The sequence below is a fragment of the Xiphophorus hellerii genome, chromosome 24 (genome assembly GCF_003331165.1).
Source record: "Xiphophorus hellerii strain 12219 chromosome 24, Xiphophorus_hellerii-4.1, whole genome shotgun sequence".
Lineage (NCBI taxonomy): Eukaryota > Metazoa > Chordata > Actinopteri > Cyprinodontiformes > Poeciliidae > Xiphophorus > Xiphophorus hellerii.
In genome coordinates, this window is record NC_045695.1 from 4,149,758 (window position 1) to 4,176,595 (window position 26,838).

The following is a 26,838-nucleotide window of genomic DNA, read 5'->3' on the forward strand; positions in this document are numbered from 1 at the left end:
CTATTTAGGCGCCAAACACCAAACGGCAACTTTTGTATGGGATCAAAAAAAGGAACCGGATGCCTTCTGTTTTATGGTTTTCATTAGAAGTTTCCATGGTAATAATAAAGCTATAGCCTCTTTCGCAACTCATCAGAAAACCGTTCCTTGTGTTTGTGAAATATGTCGGGAAACCAGAGTACTCGGTGTAAGTATTGGGTTTCTGCAGGTGTTCTAGACAGGAAACGGGTTGGTAGGTCGGGAGGAAACTATAGAGTCTGGAGAAATTCTGGACTTTCTCCCAGTACTCTTAGGCAGGACCAGTATTTAGTAGGAAGACGGAGGATAAATCAGAGTACGTGGGGATAGAGTCCAGTTTCTCCAGGTACTACAGATATGAGCGGAAACCGGAAGGAAGGCAGAAACCAAAGTATCCAGGGAAATTGTGAGAGAACTCAGACTTCTCTGAACGCAGGGAAGAAATAGGGAAGATATCAGAGTATGCCACACAGAAACGTAGAGTGGTGAGAAAGGCAGTGAACCTGGAGAACCCAGAGAGATTGTGGGCATTACTCAGGTATTCTTGACATGTTTTGATACTGGAAAGAAGGAACTTATTGGCTTTCTCCTGGTACTTTAAAACAAAAAGTGAAACTGGAAGGAAGGAACGTGGTGTAGGGTGGAACGAAGTTGATAGAGAAGTCAAAAATTACTCTAGAGAAGGAGAAAGACCAGAAGGAAAACAGGAAGTAATAACAGGAGGCCTTATTGAAGGTACTTGAATAGGAAAGAAAACCACAGGAATCCAGGAAGGTGTTCCCACAGTATTTGAGGTCCAGTCTACATTATCATGACAATCAAAAGAGGGAAAGTAAAGCAGAGAAACCAGAAATACTGTGGACCGTCTAATGTACTCAATCTGGGAGAACGATAAGAATAAAAATGAATATCCCAAAAATCTGTTTTTTCCAAAGGTACTTCCCAAAGCAGAAACTAGAGTACCCACAGAAAAAGAGTTTATAACTCCTATAAAGGACATAAACTAGCTCCAAACCTGCAGAAAATGGCATATATAGACTTTAATCACAGACCTACCTGATGTGATTGAACAGTACTGACATATTAATGAGCCCAGTTATCTGGTAATGTCCTTTAAATGTTCGTCTCCATTTGAACCAGTGACACTGCAAGCAACTAAAACCTACAGTCACGCAGTGAAGCCAAAATAGCTGAAACAAGCACAAAGTCCAACACCTGCGAGCATTTGGGTCCGTTTTGGACATTTCTATTAGAATGATGTATTGCCAAATCATAAGGTGGCTTCTGCACATAAAAGCAGCAATATCCTTTAAAGGTCCTTGAATGCAGATTAGAGGTATTCTCCTTTCCAAAGCCACCCGTCGCCCCTCCTCCTCTCAATTAGAGCCGATTTCATGCAGCCTTTAATCAGTGCCACCTTTCATGCCATTCGCCGGAGCCTGAAGAGGAGGGTGGCCTTCGACTAAAAGTAGAAATGATGAGAAAGCATACGAGTGGGAGGGTCGAAGGTTGAGAGAGAGTGGCGAGGAGGTCTGGGTGAGGGGGGGAGCAGAAGCAGGAGCTTGTTGCAGTGAGCTGTAATCGCACATCCAGGAGCCAGTTGCGCTCTGGGACATTTGAATTTTGTTTTTTTTGTTTTTTCTTTCTTTCGTTCCAGCCTGGATGTTGTAGCTCGGGGCTGGGCTTCCCTGGACTCTCTGATCTGCTTTGCAGCAACTGTTTTTGAGGACTCTGCATGTCTGATATGCAGACATGGGCACCTCAGTTTGCATCAGGATTACCGTATGCTTGGCCCTCACCTTAGCTCAGGTGATTGCTGTGGCCTGCCAAGAAGAAACAAAGACTGGTGAGTGACGGCTGCCTAAACCGCTAATATTTCAGGAATGGAAAATGTAACTTCTTTTGTTGGACTTTTGTTGTGTTCTGCATACATATATGCAAAAATGTCATGTTTATGTTCACTCAGATGTTGTTGTTTTTTCTACCCGTGATTACTTTGTGGATATTTTGGTCTAATTTGTTTCCAACAACATGAGCTTTTTTTGTTGCTGAAAATGTTTGATTTCCACTTCTTCTTACGCAATGCAATTTATTCCTCCAGATAAGTTGCCAACAGCGTGGCTTATTTTTAATTAAAAAGGTTGGTTTTTTTTTTTGTTTTTTTGTTTGACTTCATGGCACTATTAAAAGCCAATTAATGATATTTGTTGTATCGTGGAAGAACACCTGTTCAAAGAAGAAAGTAAATTTTTCTTATGATTTGACGCTGAAGCGATAAAAATTAAATGTTTTTTTTGAACGTTACATAATCGTTCAAACTTCAGATAACTTTATATTTAATATACTTCACCCCAAATATATATATATATATATATATATATATATATATATATATATATATATATATATATATATATATATATATATATATATATATATATAAAATATATATATATATATATAAAAGCAGCAATTTCCCTCTCAATGCTCCAGCTAACTCTAAAGAGTGGAGCGGGGCTGGCCAGTCTATTTCAGTGCAGAGTCGAGGCTGAATGACAGGGTTGGAGAGGCCACAGTTATAATGATGTGGCTTCAAGGATGGGATGGACAAATGCAGGCCACTAATTTTGGTCAGATTCTGGGCCAGAGTCAGACGAGGACACACCCAATGTGAGAAGATGCTGGATATGAAATATGCTTCTCCCGCTTCCATTCGGCTTCACCTCCAGTGAAGCGTTCATGCTGCGAGGGAAAAGTAAAAACGAAGAAGAAGATGAAGAGAAAGAAAAAAACAAAAACATTTCTGACCATGTGCGCCAGATGTTTTGTAGGTTAGAATCTTGTGTGGTACTGCTTTAGCTTTTAGTAGCATTTAATGTCACTGAACGAATACCGTGGCAAAAAAAAATTCGATATATATAAAATGACAGTTTTATAACCATTTACTGCTCTGGCATAAAAATGCAAACTGACTTGGTTTGGATTTCTAAGTAAGGTTTATACTTTTAACACTTTCTCTCCAGGGTTTTAAGAGAAATGTTTCCTACTTCCGAACAAATATAGGTTTAATAATTCTTCAGTTGATAAAATAGGTGCATTTTTTATGTTGCATTTCAATTAAGGGCCATAGTGACGTGCCACATACTTAGCTTTGCTTACATACTCAGCATAGAAGAATCGCCACATAAAAAACACATTTGAATTTCACTGATTAATTTATATTAACATATCTCATTCGTCAAATTAATTAATTTCAAGGGGCAATATTGTATTTTCCAGTCACATAGTGCCATTTTATAACACAATCAACTATGTCAACTTTATTTGTTGTAAAAAATTATATATATATATAATCAATAGAATTTTGACTTGATAATCTAATACCTTGAAATTGGTCCTCTGTCTCCTTAAAATCTCCTGCTCTTTCTGAAACTCCGCCTCCCGGAAGTCATTCACAACACGGCTCCTCTATTAACCCTTTAACAACATTTTTACCAGCGTTGCACTGAGAAGTAGCTCCTACAGTGAGCTCAGCAGTTTCACCAGGTGCTTGCTAATTGCTGCTGGGAAGTCTGAAGGAGCTGATTGGGGGTATGCTAGGGGGGAGGTCAAGAACTGCAACTCCCAGGAGGCACTGCGTCTCAAAGGCCGCGCTGGCTCCGCCCAAGAGATTAAAGAATTTCTCAAACAAGAATGAAATAATCAAGCAATACTCCAGGTATGTTTTAGTTGAGGGAATAACATTATAACATCCTGTATAAAAAAAGAGGAAAAAGAAGTCAATTTTACATAAAGTTATGTATGTTAATCTTTAGCCAAACAGAGAGCAGAATGTTTAGAAATGGTATTTAGCTAACATTAGCGTTAACTTTTTGGTGTCCACGTTACACCTACATTGTTAGAGTTCAGCTGTAAACTAATATGGTTCTTATATAGCCTGACATTAAATCTAAACCAGTTGCTTAAAGATTGTGTGATGTTTTGGAGTTAGCAGAGGAAGCTAACAGTGCTTGCTCCGCTCTAGTGCTTTGAGTTTAGGTTCGAGGCTAAGCTAGTTATAGAAAGGGTTACAGGTTCCTCTGTCAGTAACCATGAAAAACATAGTTAATAACATTTCATAAAAACATCATGAAGAGATTAAAACAAACCCCACAAAAAAAAAAAAAAAACCCCGTCAATATCTAGTGTACCAAATTAACTCCAGGAAATGCTTGTATAAATAATTTAGGGGGCCACAAAAAAAACACCTCCCCAACATTGTGCACACCACAGTACTGAAAGTGCCCCTGTCTAAGTGTTCAACAACATCCATATGAATACAGACCGTGGAAGAACCACAGTGCTGCTACCTTTGAACTCGTCTTCGCTCACTTTGCCTCTGCTGTGTAATGGTTTGCTTGTTTGCTCTTTTATTTTCCTTCTAATCGTCTAAAGCACTTGGATTTGCCCTGTTGCTAAAAATGCACCAAACAAATAAACTTCCTTGCCTTTCCTAAATTTCTTGCACAATGTCAAAAAAGTTATCAAAATCTAGATTTTTTTCATACTATATATATATACTGTATATATACAGGGGTTGTCCTGTATATATACAGGGTATATATACAAGGTGTTTCAGTTTCATTGTCCAACCCCTGTATATATATATAAAAAATTGGTAAATTTACAGTAAAATATGTTAGCAATTAAGAAAAGTTTTGAAGGGATTTAAGCATCGGGGAACAGAAAAAAGATGAAAGAAATCTTTGGTGGGAGGTTGGCGGGGATAGTTAGGACAGCGTATGAGAGGATGATCTTTGAATTTATTAAATGAATATAAAACGGCGATAAGAGTGATACTTTAGGAAAATATGTTTGCTAAGTATCAGTACAGCGGTGTGTTTACATACGGCTTTGTTTTGTAGCTTTCTGAAGAAAATGTCAAAAATATATATTTTTTCCCCCATAAATATTTACTCCATTATGGCAAAGAAAAAGGGAATATCTTTGCCCACTAGGTTGCACTTGACTTGATCTAATCTGTAAATATCAAAGTACCTCTTTAAGTCCTTTGCACGGTGGTTTGATGTTTGTGACCTAAGTTTGAGCATAAGGGGCGGGCAGTTGTACTGATGTGTAAAAAGACATATAAACTATGGGCATAGTACAAGCTTATGCTGTAGCTGAAGCTATAATTATGTGGAGATGAAAAACGGCTTACTTGTGTTGTTGGAAAGTTTTTGAAATACAAAGGTTAAAAACCTAAAAGGCTGCATAACTGTTATAAATATAATCTCTCCTGCAAAAATACACTCCACATCAACCTGTGACTCTTTCCTTTGGTCTGAAGCAGGTTTCAACGCAGGAGTTTCCTTCGGGTGTGGTATCTCATTGCTGTCCCAAATAAAGTCAAACCACAAGTTTTAACCCAAACCCAACATATAATACAGGCTCAGTGGTTTCCCCTGAAATAACTACAGCTGCTGAATGCCGTCGTCTTTCTCAGGGAGAGGCCTCACCACATAATTAGTGCTTAGCGACGTCACAAAAATGAATGGATTTAAATGCACTCATAAAGCCCACAGGGTCAGCAGGTGGCGAGATTTAACCCTTGTTTTTTTTATGTGCAACATTCCTATGTATAGTTTTTTTCTCCTTTTTTCTTCCCTCGCTACACCAGCCAGGTGTTTGAGAAAGATCCAAGAAAAATTAACAAATACTAAGACATGAAGAGTCTTAAAGTTTTCCACATTTAACCTAAATATTGTTCCAATTTTATGAAGTAAAGTACTTCCGTGGGCAGTGTGGGCTGCTTTTATTGTTATTTTTTTGATCCTGCTGTTTTTATGTATGTAATTACCTGTAACCGCCAATTATGGGTAATAGGCGGTTAGTTATCCAGGACAAAGAATAGTTTATGTGCACTTATGATTAAAAAAATGTTGAAATAGACTCCAGATTTTTAGCTTAGAAACCTAGTGTGTGTTCCTCTTGAAGTCTAAATGTTAAATTGAAGAATTCACCATTCATCATGTGAACCAAATATTTTGTGATGTCCAACTTTAGATAAATCATGTTTCATGTATAACCCTACCTCGGCATTTTATTCCTGCCCATCGTAAAAGCGGGTCTCAGTTATCCAACCCTGACAAAATCCTTTAAAATGTTTAAGCTTATTTAATATTAAATACCAACTAAAACGAAGGAAATAACTAAAACTGAAATTGAGAAAACACTTTCATTAGGAGAACTAAATAAAAACGGTAGTTAATTGGGAAAAACTATAACTAACTGAAACTATATCATATAACAAAAACATACTGAAATCACCCACACACATCAATATATATATAAATAATGTTGATGTGATGTTTCTATTGTAAGCTGGAGTTGCTACAAATGGACATGTAAACCGTCGTAAATCCAACAAAAATAATAATAAAAAAAGAGGTTCCCATGTTCATTAAAACAAAAATCATACAGTTTCCTAACTTTTTGGGAGTGGCGTGTTTTCTATTTGAACTTAGAAAAAATGTTAATCTATGGCCTGAAACATAAACAGCATATGCTCCGTATGTTTTTTTAAAAACCCTTGCTGCAGAATGTAGCTAAAGTTTTTGTATGGCCAAATCTGCTTTTGATTCAAAGTTGCTGATTGTTTGTGGCCCCATTAAAGGAGCAGCGTTATGTATTTTCATTTGTCAATCAGACCTCACCCTTAAAGTGCCTGCAGCAAAAGTCTGAGTTGCGCCATGTTTGGGGTCCAGACGATGTCCTTCAAACGGCCGGGTTAACCGTTGGCATACCATGCTAGCAAAACGTAATAAAACTGCATTTTTGACATGTGAGACGACTATAAATCACTCAGCATATGTAAGTAGTGTTAGAACGAAGATATTAAGACACATTTGGCTTAATAATAGAACTGTAATTCATAACTATGCTAGGTGTTGGCATATGTTTTGTTGTAAATATAGAGATGAACCGAGCGGCAGAAAGCTAAGAAAGTCTGTGTTCCTTCTGTGACTGGCTGGAAGTGAGGACTCTAACGGTGAAATCCATGCTAATTACTAAGCATATATGTTTCATGTTAAATGTCGAATGTTGGCAGAGATCGCTTTTGAAGGGATAATTGCACAGTGGCCTACAGACAGATTTATAGACGACTTTCCAGCCGAAAGCTGTTGGCTGAACCGCAGTCTAGTCAGGTTAGATTAAAGGCCTCTGCAGGTAAGCAGCGACTTGCCTCACATATGTCGAAATTACGACATTTTGATTTATGTTCTGCTCACGTCTTCTTTTAAAATTCTAGTACGCAAGTTGTTTCAAAATGCATATATACCCTTTAAACTTATATTTTGGGGTTCCATGCCCAATCTAATCAGAAAATGATTTGAAGATATCAATTTGAAGACTAGTGGCAGGATCATGCTTCTCTTTTTCACCATCACCATTCAAAACGAAGGGCGGAGAAAACGTGGAGAAATGACCCAATAGTGGGAGAAATTGTCCTACAATTGCTCATCACGCTTTTAAAATTGAATTTGGTGAAACGTCTGAAAACCGTGCATCATTTTTCCCTCCATTTCACAATCATGCATTAGTTTGTTTTAGTTTGTCACACACACAAAAAAAACATTGATGTTTGTAGTTGTAATGTGACAAACTGTCAAATATTTCAAGGGGTACAGGTATCTTTCATGAAAAATGAAAACGTTATAGATGAATTTCTTTCAAATTTACCAATACGGCAGAATATCCTAAAACTGAAAACCAGTTTTTGGTTTATATCTTAAAAGTGAATCTGCTATGAGTTATAATATGAAAAATTGAAACTATGTCACGTTTTTCGATTTTCCCCATTATTTTAAGCATGCAACATGAATGAGATTTCCAGTTATACTTTTATATACAGTTCAGTCCTGCAGTTGTTCCTAAAAGACGGTTGATGCAACCTAGTGGGCAAACGGAAAAACTGCAGCCCCTTTTCTTTCATTTCGGGGCACACGGAGTGTTGCCCCGTGTGCTCAAAATATCAACCCAAAACTATGAAAAAAAAACTATTACCTAAACTTCATACTTGCAATTGTTTGCTTGAATTCATTAAATTGAACAACCAGCTGGTTGTACTGTAACGTTTATAGTTTCCAACATGTCGTCCTCATCATCATCATGACCGGATCAGACCTCCGCAGAGGAACATGTTAACATGTCGGCTGCTGCTGTGCTTGACTCAGACGGCTGTAAGGAAAACGGAACGGTCTACTCCGACAATGAGATATGGAGGCCGGCGCTGTGCCGAACCTGTGTGTGCGACAGCGGCCTTGTAGTGTGTGAGGACGAGGTGTGTGAGGAGCTCAGAGGCTGCCAGTCGGTGGTGTTTCCGAAAGGCGAGTGTTGCCCCACGTGCTCCACCTCGCCACCGACACACACAGCAAACTCTGAAGCAGGTAAACTGACCCGACTCTGACCCTTCACTACTGGGAATCATCAGGCACATTCAGGTCCCTTTCGGTTACCACCATGCATCATTACGAGGTCTTCCTCTCCAGTTTGGCGGTATGAATACGGTAAATTTTAAAAAAGTCATTCATTTTGTTCTAGCCAAATTTGTTTCTAACGCTATATTCTAAATGAAATCAAAAATGCAATCAGATTGTAAGAGTCAGTCAGAAAGCAATGCGTTTTAAGAATTATGTCACCGAGAAGCAATCATGTTGTTAAAAAAGCAAATTAACTCTTGCTTGTTTTTTGAGGGTTAGCGTGTGGCTTTAGCATGTATTTACAACATTCCATGTTTAACATTCTAATTCATAGTATAAACGTTAAAAAAAAAATCAATTTTCTTTTAAGTGTAATTGTTTTGAAAGTGTTTTAAAATTAATCTGCAGATTGAATATGTCACTAATAAGCTAAGACTGAGCTAATGATTAATACCAGTGGGATTTGTTGAGTTATGGGTGTCATTTAAGCTGACTGATTCAGATAAATTCTCCATATGCATTCATAAAACTTGTTACCAGAGTGGCTTAAAATCTTCTTTATCAATTGAAAAAGTGCTGATGACTTTTGAATTATTCATGTTTTGGCTTGAGAAGTGTCCAAATAACTCCATCTGATGCATTCAATTAGGTCAAGTGCCAAAAAGGAAATTGAATTTCCCTACAAGCAGAATTCGGCTACAAGTTGTTCAGGACTTTTTGAAGCATACACAATACTTTTTATGTTGTTGAATAATTAGCTTAATGGCAAAACCATTAGGAATCAAATGTCTAAATTGTTACAAAAGTTGAGGAAGTCATAGACAAAAGTATGGAATGTTAAAACTGAATATTCTCAAGGCATTCCCAAAAATCCCTTCAATGATGCATTGTGCGCACTGAAAGGGCATCGTCCGCAGTGCTCATTCGGTTGGTGTTTTCTCCCATAAAGAGACCTGCACAGAAAATGGCACCACCTACTACGACAATCAAATGTGGGCCCCAGAGCCGTGTCGAGTCTGCGTGTGCGACTCGGGAGTTGTGGTGTGTGAGGAATTGGTGTGTGAAGAGCTAAGGGACTGCGAGACAACCGAGGTCCCCGAGGGCGAGTGTTGCCCCGTGTGCTCAGCCAACAAACCAAACGCTCCTTTCTTGGACGATAAAACTGGTAATAAATATTATGAACTGATGTTTGGGTGATCCGATTAAAAGATGGATAATTCTATCTATGTAAATATGTGTCAAAATGGCTTTTTTTTGTGTGTGTGACCAAAAGCCGAAATAGGAGTGTTAAATTTCGCATTTATTTCCTGGAGACAAAATTGCATATAAAACTGTTTTGTAAATTGTATCACTCATTTCAAAATTGTTCTATAAAATCCTTGCTGACATTTTTTAGAATGTAACCTCCCTTAGGGTTAACAAACCAAGTTTTTACTTAGGACTGAACATTTGGTTTGGTTTAACATACCTAAACTTTCACAGACTGTTAAGTTTTTTTAGTAGTCACCCAAATCCAACATATTTTTGTGTGTGTTTTTTAAGATAGCATGAGATTTTTGGTAGTGACACAAATCCCAAATTTTTTTAACTAGCATGACATGGCTAAGTTATACATTTACCCAAAATCTGTCAAATTTTTCTTGCTAACTTGAGTTTTATTTCCACAGACTTTTGGGTTTTTTAGTAGTCACCCAAATTTGTGTTTTTCTTTTTAAGCTAGCATGAAACTTTTGGTACTGACAGAAATCCAACTTTTTTTTTAGCTAGCATAAGATGGCTATGTTATACATTTACCCAAATTTAGCTAATTTTTCGTGCTAACTTGAGTTTTGTTTTCCAGATAGTATCAGCTAGACAAATACGTATACCAACATATAACCAAGATTTCTTTTTGTCACTTTGGTGAGCAAGCTTAGTAAAGTAACACCAAGCACTTTTTTCTAAGTACTCATCATTTGGCTATTGTTTTCCAGTTAATGTGAATTGCTTCAGCCAGTATTTTTCATAAACCTAATCAAAGATGTTTTCTAAGTAGCATAAACTCCGTGTTTACATTTTTTTTGTATTTAGCTAACCCTTATGTTGTCTGCCTAAAGTAAGCTGTTCCCTTGAACCTACGAATAATTTTTTTCAATTAATCTAAGCTAAACATGAAAAATTTTTATGCTTTCCATTTTGTCCACTAATTGTTTTTTTATTGTTTTCCATATATCGTGAACTTTCCAAATCATACATTTCCTGAACTAGCTAACCCCACATTTGTTTTCCAGGCAATGTGACCTGCCCAAATTGTATAGCATTCAAAACCTAACCAAGAAACTGGGCTTCTCTTGAATCTGCAATGCATGAAGCTATGTCTTTATCATCTGAGAACAGCTTTCCATACTGATGCCCGTTGCTGTTCTTCCTCACAAAGATTCCTGCTCGGTGGACGGCAATACCTACCCCAACGATCAGATATGGAGCCCAGAGCCCTGTCGGGTGTGTTTATGTGATAAAGGGACGGTGTTGTGTGAGGACATGGTTTGTGAGGATGTAGGGGATTGCCAGACCACAGAAACCCCTGAGGGCGAGTGCTGCCCTGTGTGCTCGGCTGCGAAACAGCAGCGGCCCCACGCAGAAACCGGTAAACTGCAAGCGTGACCCGCAGATTTGTTTCTGGTTGTTGACGCCGACTTCTGCGATGCAGTGTTTGTGTATTTCGCAGCTGGTGGTGCTTTTAGGTCTCCGTCGTGGCCTGAAGATCAACTCTTCAGGCTTCACCTTGTGCACACCACTGTGGACTGTTGTTTTCCGAATCTTTGCGCTGCGGTCTGAATTTCCCTCCGACAGTGCTTCTTTTCAGGTTGCAGATGGAATACATAAACTTTCGACGAGATAAGCTCACTTCTCAACATGTGTGTGCTGTAACAACGTCCACACATCGGGTTGAGCAAGTAACTTACTTACTGAATAAGGTGTATTCCTCAGGGAAATTTTTGCCTCTCTGTTATAATGTCATTCTGTACAACTCAAGATTTATTTATTTATTTGCATTTGCGAGTCTTTAGCACAAATAGATTTTGAATAAAGCAGCAAAATACGCATGGTTTTTCTGTGTTTATTTGCAGATTTTTTGGCAGCAAGCAATCTGAATTTGAAATTCAAACTCACTGCACTCTTGCATTTTCTTGGTGGCTATTTTTGCTGACCATGTATTTGATGTGAGCGACATTTAAATTGGAAAACCAATCCAAGTCAGTAGCTGCCAAAACATCAGAAAAAAATCTGCTTGTGTTAGTTTAAATTGTTTTCAAGTAGATGGTACCAAGTGTAGCTAAAACAATTGGATCAATAACCAATTTTTTTTTGGCATTTTTATGTGTTTTAATTAAGACACCTGCACAGAAAATGGGAAGATCTACGCCAATACAGACATGTGGAACCCAGAGCCATGTCGGCTGTGCGTGTGCGATATGGGAACCGTCGTGTGTGAAGATGTGGTGTGTGAGAACCTCGACGATTGCCAGAACACAGTGGTCCCCAGTGGTGAATGCTGTCCTGTGTGCCTAAGTGTGGCTTCAACGTTTTCACCCAACACCGACCCAACGACAGGTAATTTGACAGAATTTGACCAAACACAAAAGTGATTGTACCAAGTAGACGGTGGCTTGCGAAGAGGATGGTGATCAATTGTGATTGATGATGCTCCAGTCTAGATAACAGTTGTGACGTTGAAGAAAATGCTGGTTTTCTTAAAATTGCTGCTCTGATCTGTGGCACGGACCTGGATTTGACTTTGGGTGACTGACGAAACATCAGTGCTCAGATCTTCCTAAAAAGCTCTTGGAAATGTGCAGTCAATTTCAGAAAGTGCAACTTCGTCTCTGTAAAAGAACTTGTAAGTTCAGGAAAAGAATTCCCTCGTTCTCAAACTGCTATGTACTAAAGAATCGACCGTGGGTAATATTGCAGTGACAGTTTTCATTTCCCTTTTTCTTTGTTTCTTCTCTGCGCTGCAGCCGCTGATGAGAAGAAATCAGAAAGCTGCAAAGTCGACGGGGAGCTCTACCATCACAACGACATCTGGAAACCCGCACCCTGTCGCGTCTGCGTCTGCGACAACGGCGTCTCCATCTGCGACGAGATTCAGTGCGAGCCGCTGGCGAACTGCGAGAAGGTCACCACGCCCGAGGGGGAATGCTGCCCCGTGTGCGACAGCTTCGCCAGCGCCGGCAGGAGGATCGGTGGGGTCACTTTTCCAATTAGCTGACTCAATTAAATTGCCTCAGTAGTAATCAACTGTGTGATAATTCCTTTTTCTTTCTTTTTTTTTAATTCAAGAAATTATGGGCTTCCAGGTAAATTACTGCTTTATTCACACACTTTTATTTACGAGAGGAAAAAAATCACAGCACACCTAACAAGCCATTTTGCATCCTTCGCAGGGACAGAAAGGGGAACCAGGTGACATACCGTATGTAAGTATGAAATTTTCATAACAAATGTTATGCGCATCATTTTTGAAGCTTCCCATCAAGAGGTAATTATCTGCCTGTTCTTCAGGTTGTGGGAAACCCCGGACACCAGGGACCAATGGTGGGTAACTTGCTTTTGCCAAAGGTTTCCCAATTCAGAAAAAGGTCTTCAGAAAAGTTCATACTTGTTTGTTTTTTTTCCTCTCCAGTACTCAGCAATATTTATTTATTCATTTAATAATAATTAACACAGAATCTAAGAAAAAAATAGTAAATTTTTGATATATTTAACCTTCAAGTACTTATATTGGTTGCCGTGGCAGCTTTGGCGCCCTCTAATGTTAAGGTGAATTATGGGGCTAATCTTTCGAACACAACAGAAGCAGACGCTGAGGTGATGATTATATGTGACCTTTTCATAAGCACTCCAGCCAATAAAATGAACTTAAAGCTACAAACATGTGCATCTCAATAAAGCAGAATACCATTCAAATTTTTATCACAGTAATTAAAATGATAACATGAAACTCCTATATGATGTGGGTTTATTGCGCCTTCTTGCTGTGCAGCAAGACGTTCCTGCATTCAAATCCTTGTCTGGCTGTTTTCTGCTCGGCGTTTAGACTCTCGAACCCAGAAACGGAGGGTGGACAAAAGAAAACAAAGTTAGAAGTGATATAAGATGAAAACTTTCTGAAAAAAGATGTGATTTTTCTATTGCAATAGCCAGACAAAATATTGCTCTACTAATTTGGAATAGATGACTTGTCTCTTATATCCTCATTTTGTGTTTTTTTTTTCACCCCCATAAAGTGGAGAAAAAAAATGTGTAAGTTAAACCAGTCTCATTGTTTAGGGCCCCCCAGGACCGCAGGGAAGAACAGGACCAAGAGGCTTCAAAGGCAGACGGGTGAGTTTCGAAAAAAGTTTTTCTTTTGAGACGCCATGTACAATTTAAACCCGAAGTTTACCACAATTATTTCTATTCCGTTTTATGTGTTACAGTCTTCTCCACACCTAGACTCTTTACTCCTGAACTGTATTTATGATAATGAGGTCATGACTTATTATTTGTCTAACTCTGGTCAGAGGTATTAAGTAAAGTCACCACATTATTTCTGTCAAATATAATCATTTATCTAGTGTTGTGACATTATCAAAATATTTTCTGACTGGAAGCAGAATTATTTTTAATCTGAAGCGTTCGTCAAACTCTATGACCGTGAAAACGTATAAAAGTAGCCCGCGGCATGCGCAGTGCTAATGTCCTACATCTACCGTATATGTAAATTATTTAAACGAATGAAAAGTATTAAAACATTTGAATAAAATTTTCTGACACAGTGATTAATAAAGCATTGCTAATTAAAGGCACCAGATATTTCTTTACATTAGCAAAATGCTAATGCTAATAGCGTCAAACAAAACCAAACAAAAAGAAATGACAGTTAAGTAAATACTCACAACCGTGATGTAATGAGATCAAATTGAACTTCAGTATGACATTTACTCTCTATGTAATAACAAAACTTGCAGGGATTCACTGGACCCCCGGGGTTTGACGGTGAGCCTGGTGTCCCTGGAAATCCAGGAGAACCTGGACCCCCTGGGGATTCCTCTCCTCCCGGGGTGAGAACTCTCATATCTTCCGAAAAATGCTTAAAACATAAACAAAAACTCTTTCTAGAGGTAATTATTGACTCGTTTCTCCTTCAAGGGAAACTTGGTGTCGCAGATGGCCGGTTTTAGTGAGAAGTCAGGTTTTGCTCCAATGGTGTCCGCATCGAGGGTGAGTGTTTCAGGTCTGCAAACAAACTGTAAAGTCAGATGTGTGAATTAATTACCTGAGAATAAAACTACCCTGTTGCAGGGTGAAGCAGGACCACGAGGACTTCCTGGTCCAACTGGGCCTCCAGTAGGTTTTATGCTCTTACCCAAAATTATGAGAATGAATTTTGTTTTTAGCAAACTTCTGCAAATTTCAGATGTTTTTAACTTTTGATGTCTTACGTTAGGGCGCAACCGGCGGTCAGGGAATTCCCGGAGAACACGGAGACACAGGACCAATGGTGGGACGACTTCTTTATCGTATAAAACATGGTGGCGGCCATGGTAGGATGTAACAGCATGTTGAATGTGAATATTCCACAGGGTGAGCCAGGTCATCGAGGACCTGACGGACCTCCAGGGAAACCAGGACCTGACGTGAGTCAGAAATACATACATCCTCGTTTTTAGTCGCGTGATTAAAAACATCCAAGTTTCACTTTTTTTTTTTTTTTATGGGCAGGGAGAGGCTGGGCCTGCCGGCGCAACCGGAGAACCAGGATTTCCAGGATCACCAGTAATAGAATTACCTATAATGACATAAGTGCATCCTTGGCATTTTACAGTTTGCGGAGGATTTTGACGAGTTATGGTTTGTTTTGAATTCAGGGTGCAAGAGGATTCCCAGGACTTCCAGGTCTGCAAGGACGAAAAGGCCCCAAAGTAAAGAAAATTCTCCCTTTTGTTTGCCGTTGATTTGAAACTGTTACAAAACTAAGCAGAACTTTAATCCCAACAGGGACACGCTGGTCTTGCAGGACCAAAAGGCGAGTCTGGGGCAGTTGGAGCCAAGGTATGACACGATCCTGATCCAGAACGATCCAAAAAGAACTAAAAATTAGTCCATCCATACATCAACTATTGTTTATTTAAGACCACAGACTTCCTTCCCCTAAGTCAACAACTGCATTTCACATGAGGGAATTCTGAGGTATCCTTAGACAATAAAGGCAAAAGACCACCAACCTGGGGTTGGAAAAAGGTTGGGTTAGTGCCTAAGGTTTATTAAGATTTATCCACCCACTGATTATTAGAGAGAAGCACAAGTTCACCTGCAATGCTTCACGAATTAAACAGAAATAAAAAAGTTATGGACAAATTTGATAATCAGTTCTACAAACTAGACATTTTACACCTGCATCTTTGTTCACCGTAGGGTGGATCTGGTACTGCTGGTCAAATGGGCCCCGCAGGACCCACGGTAAGCGATAAATGCGTTCAAATTCAATCCGCACCAATAATGCCAGTGTTCCTGTGTCTTACTTTCATTAAGATGGAGAGAAGAAACGGAGGGTGTAAAGTAGTGTCCCAGTAAATCCGTCTTTTGTTTCAGGGTCCTCCTGGTTTGCAAGGAGAAAGAGGCAGAATTGGACCCACTGGTCCTTTGGTATGAAGCAAACCAATCACTTGACGTAAAAGTATTGAAATGTCAAAGAGCGAAAGCTAACGGTCTATTTTTTCTGTCAGGGTAAACGCGGTTCAAATGGCCATCCTGGCAAACCTGGTGCTTTGGTAAGAACGAGATTGATAGTATGATAGTATGTAAATAGTAATTGTTCTGACTGTGTGCTTGTATACTATTGGTCCAGTGGAGACAAAAATATTCTCATTGATTTTGTTGTCTGATTAGCATCAATTTGCCAGGCCAGGGCACAAAATGCGAAGTTAAAATAATCTAATCCAACTACAGGGTCCGATTGGAATTCCCGGTATGCCGGGATTCCCAGGAGGTCCAGGAATGAAGGTGAGACTGTTCACACTTTTACATCGATCCCATTTTAAGACCAAACTCCAACAGTATAAGTTAAGACACAATGCCTCTACTGTGTTTTTAGCTTCATTTTTCAAAAGTGTCCACAGTCAATCACTTTTCCAGGCCAGGTAGGGCAGCAAGTCAGGAAGGAATCCTTTACAATTTCCTAAAATATTCATGACCCGATTGTTGTCTGGGAGTCAGGGTGAAGCGGGACCCACAGGAGTCAGAGGAAGTCGAGGGCAGCAGGGACCCAGGGGGGACGGCGGACGTGTTGGACCACCTGGACCAATTGGACAGCAGGCGAGTCCAAATCTGATACTGATTAGTAAGATTGAGTGCTGTTTGTTTTTTTGTTTTTTGTTTATTATTGAAAGACTCATTTTGGTGTTTAATACAGGGTGCTGCAGGACCAGATGGGGCCCCAGGTGCCCGCGGTTCCTCTGTGAGTCTTTGAAACGACGCAAAGCAGATGTTCCACCTTTTTAGCAAACCTTTGATGCCTTTTTTATTGAGCATGTTTTGCTTTCTTCTCTACAGGGTGTAGCAGGTTTACAGGGGGCGCCTGGTTTGGTCGGCCCCGCTGGTCCTCCTGGCCCTCAGGGCACCACAGGAGCACCAGGACCAAAAGGCCAACTGGTACGAACTTTATTGAATTTCTCACTTAGGCCAGATCCCGAACTTTCAAATATTTTGGTCTTTGCTTTAACAGGGTGATGCTGGACTAGCAGGACTTAAAGGAGAAGCTGGGCATAAAGGAGAAAGGGTAAGCAAGAAACTAACACCTTAACTCTTAGACACATGAGTGACTGGACCCTACAACTAATTTAGTAAATAACTGCTGTATACAGACTCCAAAATGGCCATTTGCTGAAAAAAACAACATATTCAGAACAATAGTAAAAGCAAAACTTTGAAAAATATGTATATTTTGCGTTTAAGTTAAAAAAAAACAAAAAAACACCTTCGTCTGCAAATACGTTGCAGCCAAAACTCGTCAAGTGGCAGTTTTAGCTTCACCCGGGTCAAATTCACTAAAGTAATGCGTTCTTTGGCAATAAAATGTTTAATTTCTTACTAAAAAATGAATTGATTTTTTTGTTTATTTGCGTCTATTAATGCATTTCTGATGTTGTACATAAAAATCTTAGGTGGTTCGATGAAAAATCTGTAGAATGCGCCAATATTTTTGCTATTCTTTCAGCACATCTCTATTAGCAAATGTTGGCGAAAATGTCAATTTTCTCAAATGTCAGATCAATGTTGAACTGGCGCAATGTCACGGCTGTCTGAATCATAAAATGACAGCAACTTTTCGTCAAAGCAATTTGACAAAAAGGGTCAATGAAGCCTCATCTTAAAACGTTCCTTCTGTACTTACTGATGTATTGACTAACCCGTCGGTGGCAGGGTGACCACGGTGTTCCAGGGCCAATCGGTCCATTGGGTGAGGATGGAAAGCGTGGCACCCGAGGGGATGCGGGAACCATCGGGTCTCCAGGACCACAGGGGGAGATGGTGAGCCAGCTAACGATATCAGCCATGAAAACTTTACAGGACGTACAGTGCAACTCTCGGCACTTTCTGTTTTAGGGGCCACCAGGAAACCGAGGTTTTCCCGGTGCAGATGGTTTACCAGGACAAAAGGTATGAAATACGTTTGTTTTGTTAATAATTGCATTTATCATAGCAGATAGCTCGGCTTTTAAAAATTTGATTCTTGCTCAAACAGGGAGCCCAGGGTGAGAGGGGACTGCCGGGATCGCTCGGCATCAAAGGTACTCTGGGAGACCCAGGACGCAATGGAGAGCCAGGATTAACGGGAGCCCGGGTAAGGCAACTCCATACACCTCTGATAAATTTTCCAACATTTCTTCTGTCTTCTGATTCAAATTTCAGAGGAAAATATGTAAACACCAAAAAGTGTTTGATGCAAATCGAACCATCTACAGGTGAAACCAGAAGTTTACATACACAGAATAAAAAAACCACATAGTTTCAAGATACGAAGTTAAGTTTGAGTGACTAAAATAATTTCTATTTGTTAAATACCAGAAAACATTTTTTTAAAAACTTACTTTAAATTTAAAAGGTTGTGTAATTATTGTCTTTTAACCGGTATGACTTGGGTCAAAACATTTGGGTTTCCTTCTACAAACATCCTCAGCCTGCATTCGAGGTTTTATTATACTTTGCGCTGATTATTACATAATCTGGTTTTTGTTTATGCTTTATTACATTTTAAAGCCAAATTTGATTACATTACACACCCTCCTTTTCATGTTTGCTGTGGAACAGTTGCAGTAGGCAGATTGGATTTTACTGAGACGTATAAGAAGAAAGGGGGCTACATACAAATGACGCATTTTTTCCAATTTTGCATCAGTTTGTGTTGCTCCGTCACATAAAATCCCAAGACATACGCTAAAGCTTGTGTTTTTACACAACATTTTATTCGCCTTGTTTTCCCAGGGTCTCTCGGGGCCGATTGGTGCTCAAGGAGCAGAGGGAAGGCAGGGTCCAATGGTGAGCACGATTTCCCAACTCTCCTCAAGATCTCTCTACGTCACAGTGTTGCGACGCCACTGTGCCTTTATTGTTCTCCCAATGCGAAGTTTTTATGTTTTCCCTCGTGTTTTTAGGGTTTGGCCGGAGAGGACGGCAAACCTGGCCCGGCTGGTTCTGTTGGAACCCGAGGTGGTGCTGGAACCATGGGTCTGCCGGGGCCAAAGGGCTTCGCAGTAAGTGAGATGGGCTTTAGAAGAAGGTATCACATAAAGCTGGTGATAAACATTTGACTTGTTTGTAGGGCGATGCTGGAAAAGCTGGAGAAGCTGGAAGTCCTGGCGCTGCGGGTCAAAGGGTATGTAGCTAGTAGTGAAGTACTGAAGTAGCCAAAAAGCCATACTTTATGCTTCATAATCTTCACAGATGTAAGGATCCTTCAATGAAGAGTGTGCTCTTTTGTGTTCCAGGGAGCAAATGGAAAAGATGGAGAGACCGGCGCTGCTGGTCCACCTGGTCCAGCTGTAAGCTTCCATCTCCTTTTTCTAGATTGAAACTAAGGATTCTCTTGATTTAGCCAATCTATTTTTATTCTTTAGGGCCCTGCAGGAACGAGAGGAGAGCAAGGACCTCAAGGACAGACCGGTTTCCAGGTAAATGACATAAAAGCATTGCTTTTAGTGCAAAAAGAGAACTTAGTCCTTAGTCCTTTGTATTGTGGTGTTTAACTTTATTACTCTGTGATGATCCAAAGTAAATTTCTTATGCTAGTAGTTTAATTCCAGGCATTAAGATTCTGACCAAAAGTGTCTTGCATCACTTTTGGTCTATTGACTGTTGCAATTTTCCGTCTTGTCTGTTCTTGTTTTTAATGATAAATAAAAGTGGGATCGATGTTTCCTAGGGTTTGCCTGGACCCTCAGGTCCACCTGGAGAGGCAGGGAAGCCAGGTGATGAGGTAAAAGGAACTACCACTAAATTAGCATTAACGCTAATCTAAACTAAGACCAAAACCGTTGTGTTTACTCTTGTATTGTTTTCTTCTACAGGGTCTTGCAGGTGAAGCCGGCTCTGTCGGAGAGACGGGTCCAAGAGTGAGTCCACCGATTCTACCAATTGCTTCAATCGGTTATTCTGTCGCATCCATGAATATTCTGTTATCTGACCTGTCGCACGTCCACGTAGGGCGAAAGAGGAGCGCCCGGAGAAAGAGGAGAAACTGGTCCCAACGGGCTTCAGGGACCAAAAGGCGGTCCAGGAGCACCAGGATCAGACGGTCCCAAGGTATCGTTGTGATTCAAACTTTTACTGAACCCAAAAACATTCGTCTTTGCTTTCAGTGAAAATCCCAGACATACACTGATCAGTCAAAGCACAATGATTGACCTGCCTGGTAGAACGTCTTGTAACAAACCGTTCCGTAAGTTTGTTTTTGTGGCAAGAAAGCATCGTTGTTGTAATGATGTGCTAAAGGTGGAGAGCCTGGAACAATAGGACCTTCTTAAAGAGACGGAGACCAATGCCCGATGTGAAACTGCTCCAAGTAGATCTGTACCATCTCGATATTGTGTATCATGACGTTGGTGGAAGTGTTATTGTGCAGCCTTACTCACAACGTTATGCCTGATTGGTGCGTGTTATATACTTCAGGGTAACACAGGTCCGAAGGGGGCTGCTGGAGAGCCAGGTGGTGCAGGACTTCAAGGGATGCCAGGGGAGAGAGGTATTTCAGGACCATCCGGACCAAAAGGAGATCCTGTAAGTTAAAGAATAAGACTGTATCGTCTGCGAAGAAGCAACTGACCTGTAAAATGGAAATGACAAACGACTTTTACGTTGATTTGCACTGACAGGGCTCTGTTGGCGAGAAGGGACCTGAAGGAAAGGCAGGAGCTGATGGTGCCAGGGTAGGTCCAAAGTCTGTGGCTAAATGGTATCTAATTAGAAATATGTTATGCGTCTTTAATTGTATCCAAATTCTTTAAAGGGGCTTGCTGGTCCAGTTGGAATTGCTGGTTCAGGTGGGCCAAATGGAGAAAAGGTAAGCTGACAACACTATTTTTTTAAATTTTATTTTTACATGAAATTATTCAGGTGCAACTGCAAAAAAAAACAACAACTACATAAACCAACCATAATTTAACTTTTTAAATGGGCAAAAATAACATTTTCTCTCCTTTGGTGCAAGATGACCTGGTGTAATGATATGATCTAAGAAGCTGCATTTTGTTTCCTCAGGGTGAAACCGGTCCACCGGGACCGACGGGACGCCGTGGCACCAGAGGAATCCCCGTCAGTGGAAACTCTTCAACACCTTAGCCATTAGTTTTCAGTTTTGATAAGGTTGCGATTTAATATTTGCTTCACTGAATAACAGGGTTCCAGCGGAGAGCCCGGTCCAACTGGGGCAGTTGGTTTTCCTGGACCGTCTGTAAGAATCCTGTTAAATGCTGGCGCACGCCAATGAATAAAAAAAGAAAATGTGATGCACTTCTAAGTTTTTGTGGTTTGCTTCTTTTTTTTAGGGTCAAGATGGCCAGCCAGGAGTCAAAGGTGAAACAGGAGAACCAGGACCTAAAGGAGAAGCAGGAGCTTCTGGACCTCAAGGCATGGCTGGGAAGCCAGGTGAACAGGTACAAAATTCCCAATTAAAATTTTTAATGTCTGAAGTTGTCTTAAGTAATTTGATAAACATCCTCTTTGAATTTCATCTGTTAAGGGGCCTGTTGGTGTCGCGGGGCTGAAAGGAGGCCGGGGAACACAAGGTCAAGCTGTGAGTTTTTCACTCAACGATCCAGTTATTGAGAACTTTTAGCTTGTCTAACTCTGCAGCTAAGATGCTAAAAGCACATCGTAATCGGAATGACTTCTTCACACAGGGGTCTCCCGGTTTTCCTGGACTGCCTGGAAAAGTTGGACCTCCAGGTTCACTTGTGAGTTAGATACCCTGATATTGGGGTTTTTACTCTACAATAATCACTGCAAAAACCAAAACTAATTTGCGTTTCAGGGTGCGACTGGAGCCGACGGCCCCATAGGCGCTCCTGGAAAGAAGGGCCCTCCTGGGGTCGGAGGAGAAAACGGCGCTCCGGGACGTCAGGGAGAGAACGGACCGCCGGGACCAGCAGGAAGCCCCGGAGAGAAGGGAGGACCAGGAGAAGACGGTCCTCTGGTAAGATGAAATGAAGCACTTTCTTATCAGACTCACATTTCTGACAACCAGATAACGTCACACCTCTCCTCCAGGGCCCCGACGGACCTCCAGGACCAGCTGGGACGACAGGACAGAGAGGAGCGGTGGGTCTGCCCGGAGTCCGAGGGGAGAGAGGTTCGGTCGGACTGCCTGGTCCTGCGGTATGTACTCCTGCTGAACCTTTCTTCACATCCATCCTTCTCCAGCAGCCACCACAACAAGGTGGTTATTTCCGTGATTCTGACTGTTAACTGGAGTAACTCGTCTGTCAGGGTCCACCTGGAAAACCAGGAGCTACCGGTGCTCAGGGGACCAACGGTCCTCCAGGCGGGGTCGGTTTACCCGGAGCCACGGGGCCAAGAGGTGATCCCGGTCCTGAGGTTTGTCCAGTCTTTCTTTTCTCTAGAGTTTTTTCTAGAAGTTATTTATTTATTTATTTCAAGCAGATGAAAAGTAAAAAAAACAAAACAACAACTGACATGGACTTTTACACAATCTGATTTAAAAAGTAATGGATTCCTTTTGTTTCCACATATGACTTAATGTAGCGTTCTGATTGATTTTTGCGCCAGTGGCTATAAATTTGTTTTGTCTGCATTGCCCCAAAACATTCCACTCAATAAGTCAAATGCGGTACAGTAAATATATGATGTAAAATAAACAGAGATTACACTTTTGGATATTTTTTTCATTTTACTTTCATTTCTGTGGCTTCCAGCAAAATTGATCATGCAACATGACACCCAGAAAACTGATTTGATTGCATGCGATAGTTATTTTTGATTGCGTTGCATTTATTGCCTTTTTCAAACATCTTGAATTTTGTTTCGCCTAAATTCTGTAACAATTTGAAACAATGGTTTTGTGGGTTTTTTCCACCTCAGATTGCAGCAACTTTTGTCAACATTCATACTGAATTTGTAGAAACATTAAAACTTCAGACGTAATAAATCTTATTGCGAGTTAAAACATTTTCTTTTTTGCAGCTTTTCTGTATCTTAATGACACTTTTTTTTTTTTTTGCAAATGACTCGCAGTTTAATCTGACCGATTCGCGGTCCAGTTCTCCCGTTTTCTGCTGACATGCGCTATATTTCTGTTTCTTCGTGTCGTTATTCAGGGCATTGCTGGAGCCGAGGGGGCCCCCGGTAAAGACGGCCTAGTAGGAGAAAGGGTGAGAATAAAGACATTATTTCTGCTCGCGTGTCTTCGTTGGTTATACGGACGTAAGTATAAAGTCGTGTTTTGTTTGTGCGTCTTTAGGGCGATAGGGGGAACCCGGGTCCAGAAGGCCTGCCCGGCGTGCTGGGGTCTCCAGGAAACGAGGGACCGGTGGGAACGATTGGCGGTCCTGGACAAAGAGGAGAAACTGTGAGCTTTACAACTAGCTTAGATCCAGTGTTGCGTGTTAAAATTATCGATTCACTGCTTTTTATTGTCTCTTGGCGAGTCTAGGGTGCTAGAGGGCCCCCAGGACCACAGGGACAGCCTGGTGTACGGGGAAAAGTGGTAAGACAGGTTTTTCACTTTAAATGCTTAAGAAAAAACTTCAGCTGTTTAAAACTCCTGTGTGTCTTTTTTTTTCTGACGTGATGAAATGTTGTCGTGTGTTGGCTCAAAGGGCCCTCAAGGACCACAGGGGGAGAAAGGAGGAGCCGGAGAACCCGGCGAGAGGGGTCAGAAGGGTCACAGAGGCTTTACCGGGCTCCAGGGCCTCCCTGGAATAACTGTGAGAACAGTTTTCAAAGCTACAGAATGATATTGTGTTTTATAAGTTTAATGTACTGTTTAAAATGTACAAGAAGGTTAACATTTTGTTGAATCAGAGTTCAGGAGGTATGAAAAATAAGGCTAACAAAGGGAGTGGAGGCAGCACCTAAACCACTGGCAGTGAAACCATTTGAGGATTATGAATTTAGTGTTCAGGTGGGAAATCCAGTCAGCTTGATGCTTAAACACACAGAATCCCTACTTAGATTAGGTCAAACCTTTGGATGCAGAATTAGGACTCGTTACTTTCTAGTCCAAAGGTGGACAGGAAGTCAACCAGTATCAAGCATAAATTGGGTGAAAATGACCAGCAAAAGGCACATGGACAGAATTGTTGGTACGCTTTTCTTAATGACAAACAAAACGAAACAAAACGAAACACAATGGTCATTGAAATTCCTTGAAAATGAAGGGGAAAAAACGTCCACTAGGTGTCAGTAAGGCATCAAAAACATACTCCCAAAACTCACAATAGTGTCTCATAATATCAAACTGGTTCCCAACTTGTCCGTAGCCGATTTGTGAAAAGAATTTAACTTTGCTGAACAGCGAGTGTAATCCAAATGGGTTCTTCTCTAACTCAGGGAGCCACAGGAGATGCAGGAGCTCGAGGAATTTTTGGACCAGCTGGACAAAGGGTAAACAAAATGAGACTAAAACATGACCATGTTACAGGGACAACTTGGCATAAAACCTCAGCATGTCTTGAAACCATTTAGGGGCCTCCTGGAGTGGTGGGTCCTCCAGGAAAGGAAGGAAATATTGGCCAGCCGGGACCAATGGGGGCTCCAGGCGGCAGAGGAACCATCGGAGACCTCGGAGCTCAGGTGACTCAATGTGTTTCATCTAAAGTACAACTTCAGGCTGTTTTCTCATCTGGATCCAACTTGTTTTATTCAGGTTCAGCCTCATGAAAACACCTATCTTGTTTTTCTTCAGGGTCCACCTGGAGAACCTGGGCCAGCTGGTCCTCCGGGGCCCCCGGGTCCTCCCACAGCAGCTGCAGAGGACCTCTATGCCGTCGATTACGACGCTCACGGCGAAGTTCAGGAAGCAGTAGAGCTCGGCGAGTACGACGACGCCGCTGATCCTCCACCTCCGCCAGAGTTCAACAAGGACGAAGCTAAGCCCAACAATAACATCTTGGGTGCCGAAACGGGTGTCCGAGCCACGCTGAAGACCCTCAACGGACACTTGCAGAACCTGCGCAGTCCGGACGGCAGCAAGATGAACCCTGCCAAGACCTGCCAGGACATCAGGCAGTGCTATCCTCAGAAAAGGAGCGGTCAGGGTCACGCTGCTTGTTTTTTGTTTTAGTCATTAAGTCATTTTTAAACCACATCACATGTCCTGATTCGTCTCATTTTATTCGTTGCAGGTGAATACTGGTTGGATCCGAATCAAGGAAGCACAAAAGACGCCATCAGAGTTTTGTGCAACATGGAAACTGGTGAAACCTGCATTCCTGCCAATCCGGCCAGCATTCCCCGCAAAGCCTGGTGGACGAAATCCACCCCCAGCCCCAGCAAACCCACCTGGTTTGGAGCTGATATGAACAGTGGAGCCAAAGTAAGAACACATGAAAAGCTTTGCGGAGGAAATCTCTCAGCTCTTCGAAATCCGTGACGTTTGTCATCTCATTTCAGTTCTTCTACGGCAGCAAGGAGGAGCAGCCCAACGCCGTGGCAGTCCAAATGAAGCTGCTGCAGCTTTTGTCAAAGGAGTCGCACCAGAATGTCACGTATCACTGCAGGAACAGCGTGGCCTTTAAGGACGAGCAGGCCGGCAACTTTAAGAAAGCTCTCGTCCTCAGAGGCGCCAACGGACAAGAAATGAGGGCGCAGGGCAACAGCCGGCTCAGATACGCCGTCGTCGAGGACGGCTGCTCGGTAAGCCACAGAGAATTCCTCTAGATGTGAATAAAACTCGACGTAGAGAGAGAGACACACGTCCACTCACTTTCCCGCTTCTTCCTCAGAAACCGAACGGAGAGTGGGGCAAGACAGTGATTGAGTACAGAACTCAGACAACCACCAGGCTCCCCATCGTGGACTTGGCCCCAATGGATGTCGGAAAGGCTGATCAGGAGTTCGGTCTGGACATCGGGCCGGTGTGCTTCTCATAAAATCACAAAGACGGACGCCGTCGGTTTCTTTTAGAAAGAGGGTATAGAAGCTACCTGTTTCATCGCTGCCTTTCCTTATTGGTGACGGAAGGACACTTGTGCTATTTATTCCAGTTTTCAGTATGTGGAAGGGAACCTGTACCGCAAAGACTTGTAGATGAATTGTAAACTAGCGGAGTGGGCTTTAAAAATAAAAGCCCACAGTTTTTCTAGACGCTCGGAGAAAGGAAGAGTCGATGTAGGATAGCGGTAGCTCTTAATTTTTATGGAATAAATAATTAAATTATTAATTTCTGTGCAAAACAGTCATTTGAAAAAGCTGTAAATGCAACACATGATTGTAAATGGCAAAATAGTATTACTTTTCTGTGAACAAAATGAAAGTCTTTCAACACTAGAGGGAGACAAAGTAATTTTTTTTAAATTAGTGATTTCACTTGATATTCAAGGTGAAAAAGGCGATTAGCTCAGTTGAACGCAGTCAATTTCTGAAGATACATGATGACTTTATTGAACTGCAACAAATAAATAACAAATAAACATCTAGTCTGGTGGTATGGGTCACTGTCTTCTTGCCCTGTGTCAGATGGGTGTGCGAGAAAACCAAAAAGAAAAGAAAAAAAGTCAGAAAAGAGGCGTTCTTCCAGGAAGAAAAAGAGTCAAAGTTCAGGCCGCACATGTTTCTGGGTCAACCCTTACTCCCCTCGTGCGCTGACTGAAAAATGTGA

The 26,838-nt window shown here is 41.2% G+C and overlaps 1 protein-coding gene across 4 annotated transcripts; it reads left to right on the forward strand.

Annotated features, from left to right (window-relative positions):
• The first annotated feature begins 1,554 nt into the window (after positions 1-1,554).
• Positions 1,555-26,667, forward strand: col5a2b (collagen, type V, alpha 2b). 4 transcript variants are annotated; one of them, XM_032556974.1, is made up of 58 exons: positions 1,556-1,864; positions 8,235-8,447; positions 9,430-9,645; positions 10,897-11,106; positions 11,856-12,074; positions 12,482-12,706; positions 12,804-12,820; positions 12,908-12,940; positions 13,026-13,058; positions 13,794-13,847; positions 14,474-14,566; positions 14,655-14,726; positions 14,808-14,852; positions 14,953-15,006; positions 15,089-15,142; positions 15,228-15,281; positions 15,374-15,427; positions 15,504-15,557; positions 15,921-15,965; positions 16,098-16,151; positions 16,232-16,276; positions 16,455-16,508; positions 16,722-16,820; positions 16,918-16,962; positions 17,058-17,156; positions 17,230-17,283; positions 17,928-18,035; positions 18,111-18,164; positions 18,250-18,348; positions 18,990-19,043; positions 19,160-19,258; positions 19,327-19,380; positions 19,493-19,546; positions 19,622-19,675; positions 19,927-19,980; positions 20,072-20,116; positions 20,208-20,306; positions 20,673-20,780; positions 20,876-20,929; positions 21,010-21,063; positions 21,261-21,314; positions 21,400-21,453; positions 21,548-21,655; positions 21,742-21,795; positions 21,902-21,955; positions 22,033-22,194; positions 22,269-22,376; positions 22,488-22,595; positions 23,336-23,389; positions 23,479-23,586; positions 23,671-23,724; positions 23,837-23,944; positions 24,570-24,623; positions 24,705-24,812; positions 24,925-25,270; positions 25,364-25,554; positions 25,632-25,874; positions 25,964-26,667. In XM_032556974.1, the coding sequence occupies exons 1-58, from the start codon at positions 1,771-1,773 to the stop codon at positions 26,108-26,110; spliced, it is 5,394 nt and encodes a 1,797-aa protein (XP_032412865.1). In that variant the 5' UTR covers positions 1,556-1,770; the 3' UTR covers positions 26,111-26,667. The 4 variants fall into 4 exon arrangements, with proteins under 4 accessions (XP_032412866.1, XP_032412865.1, XP_032412867.1 ...); XM_032556975.1 differs by lacking the exon at positions 16,232-16,276 and having other exon boundaries at positions 1,555-1,864; XM_032556976.1 differs by lacking the exons at positions 8,235-8,447; positions 9,430-9,645 and having other exon boundaries at positions 1,557-1,864.
• The last annotated feature ends 171 nt before the right edge of the window (positions 26,668-26,838 follow it).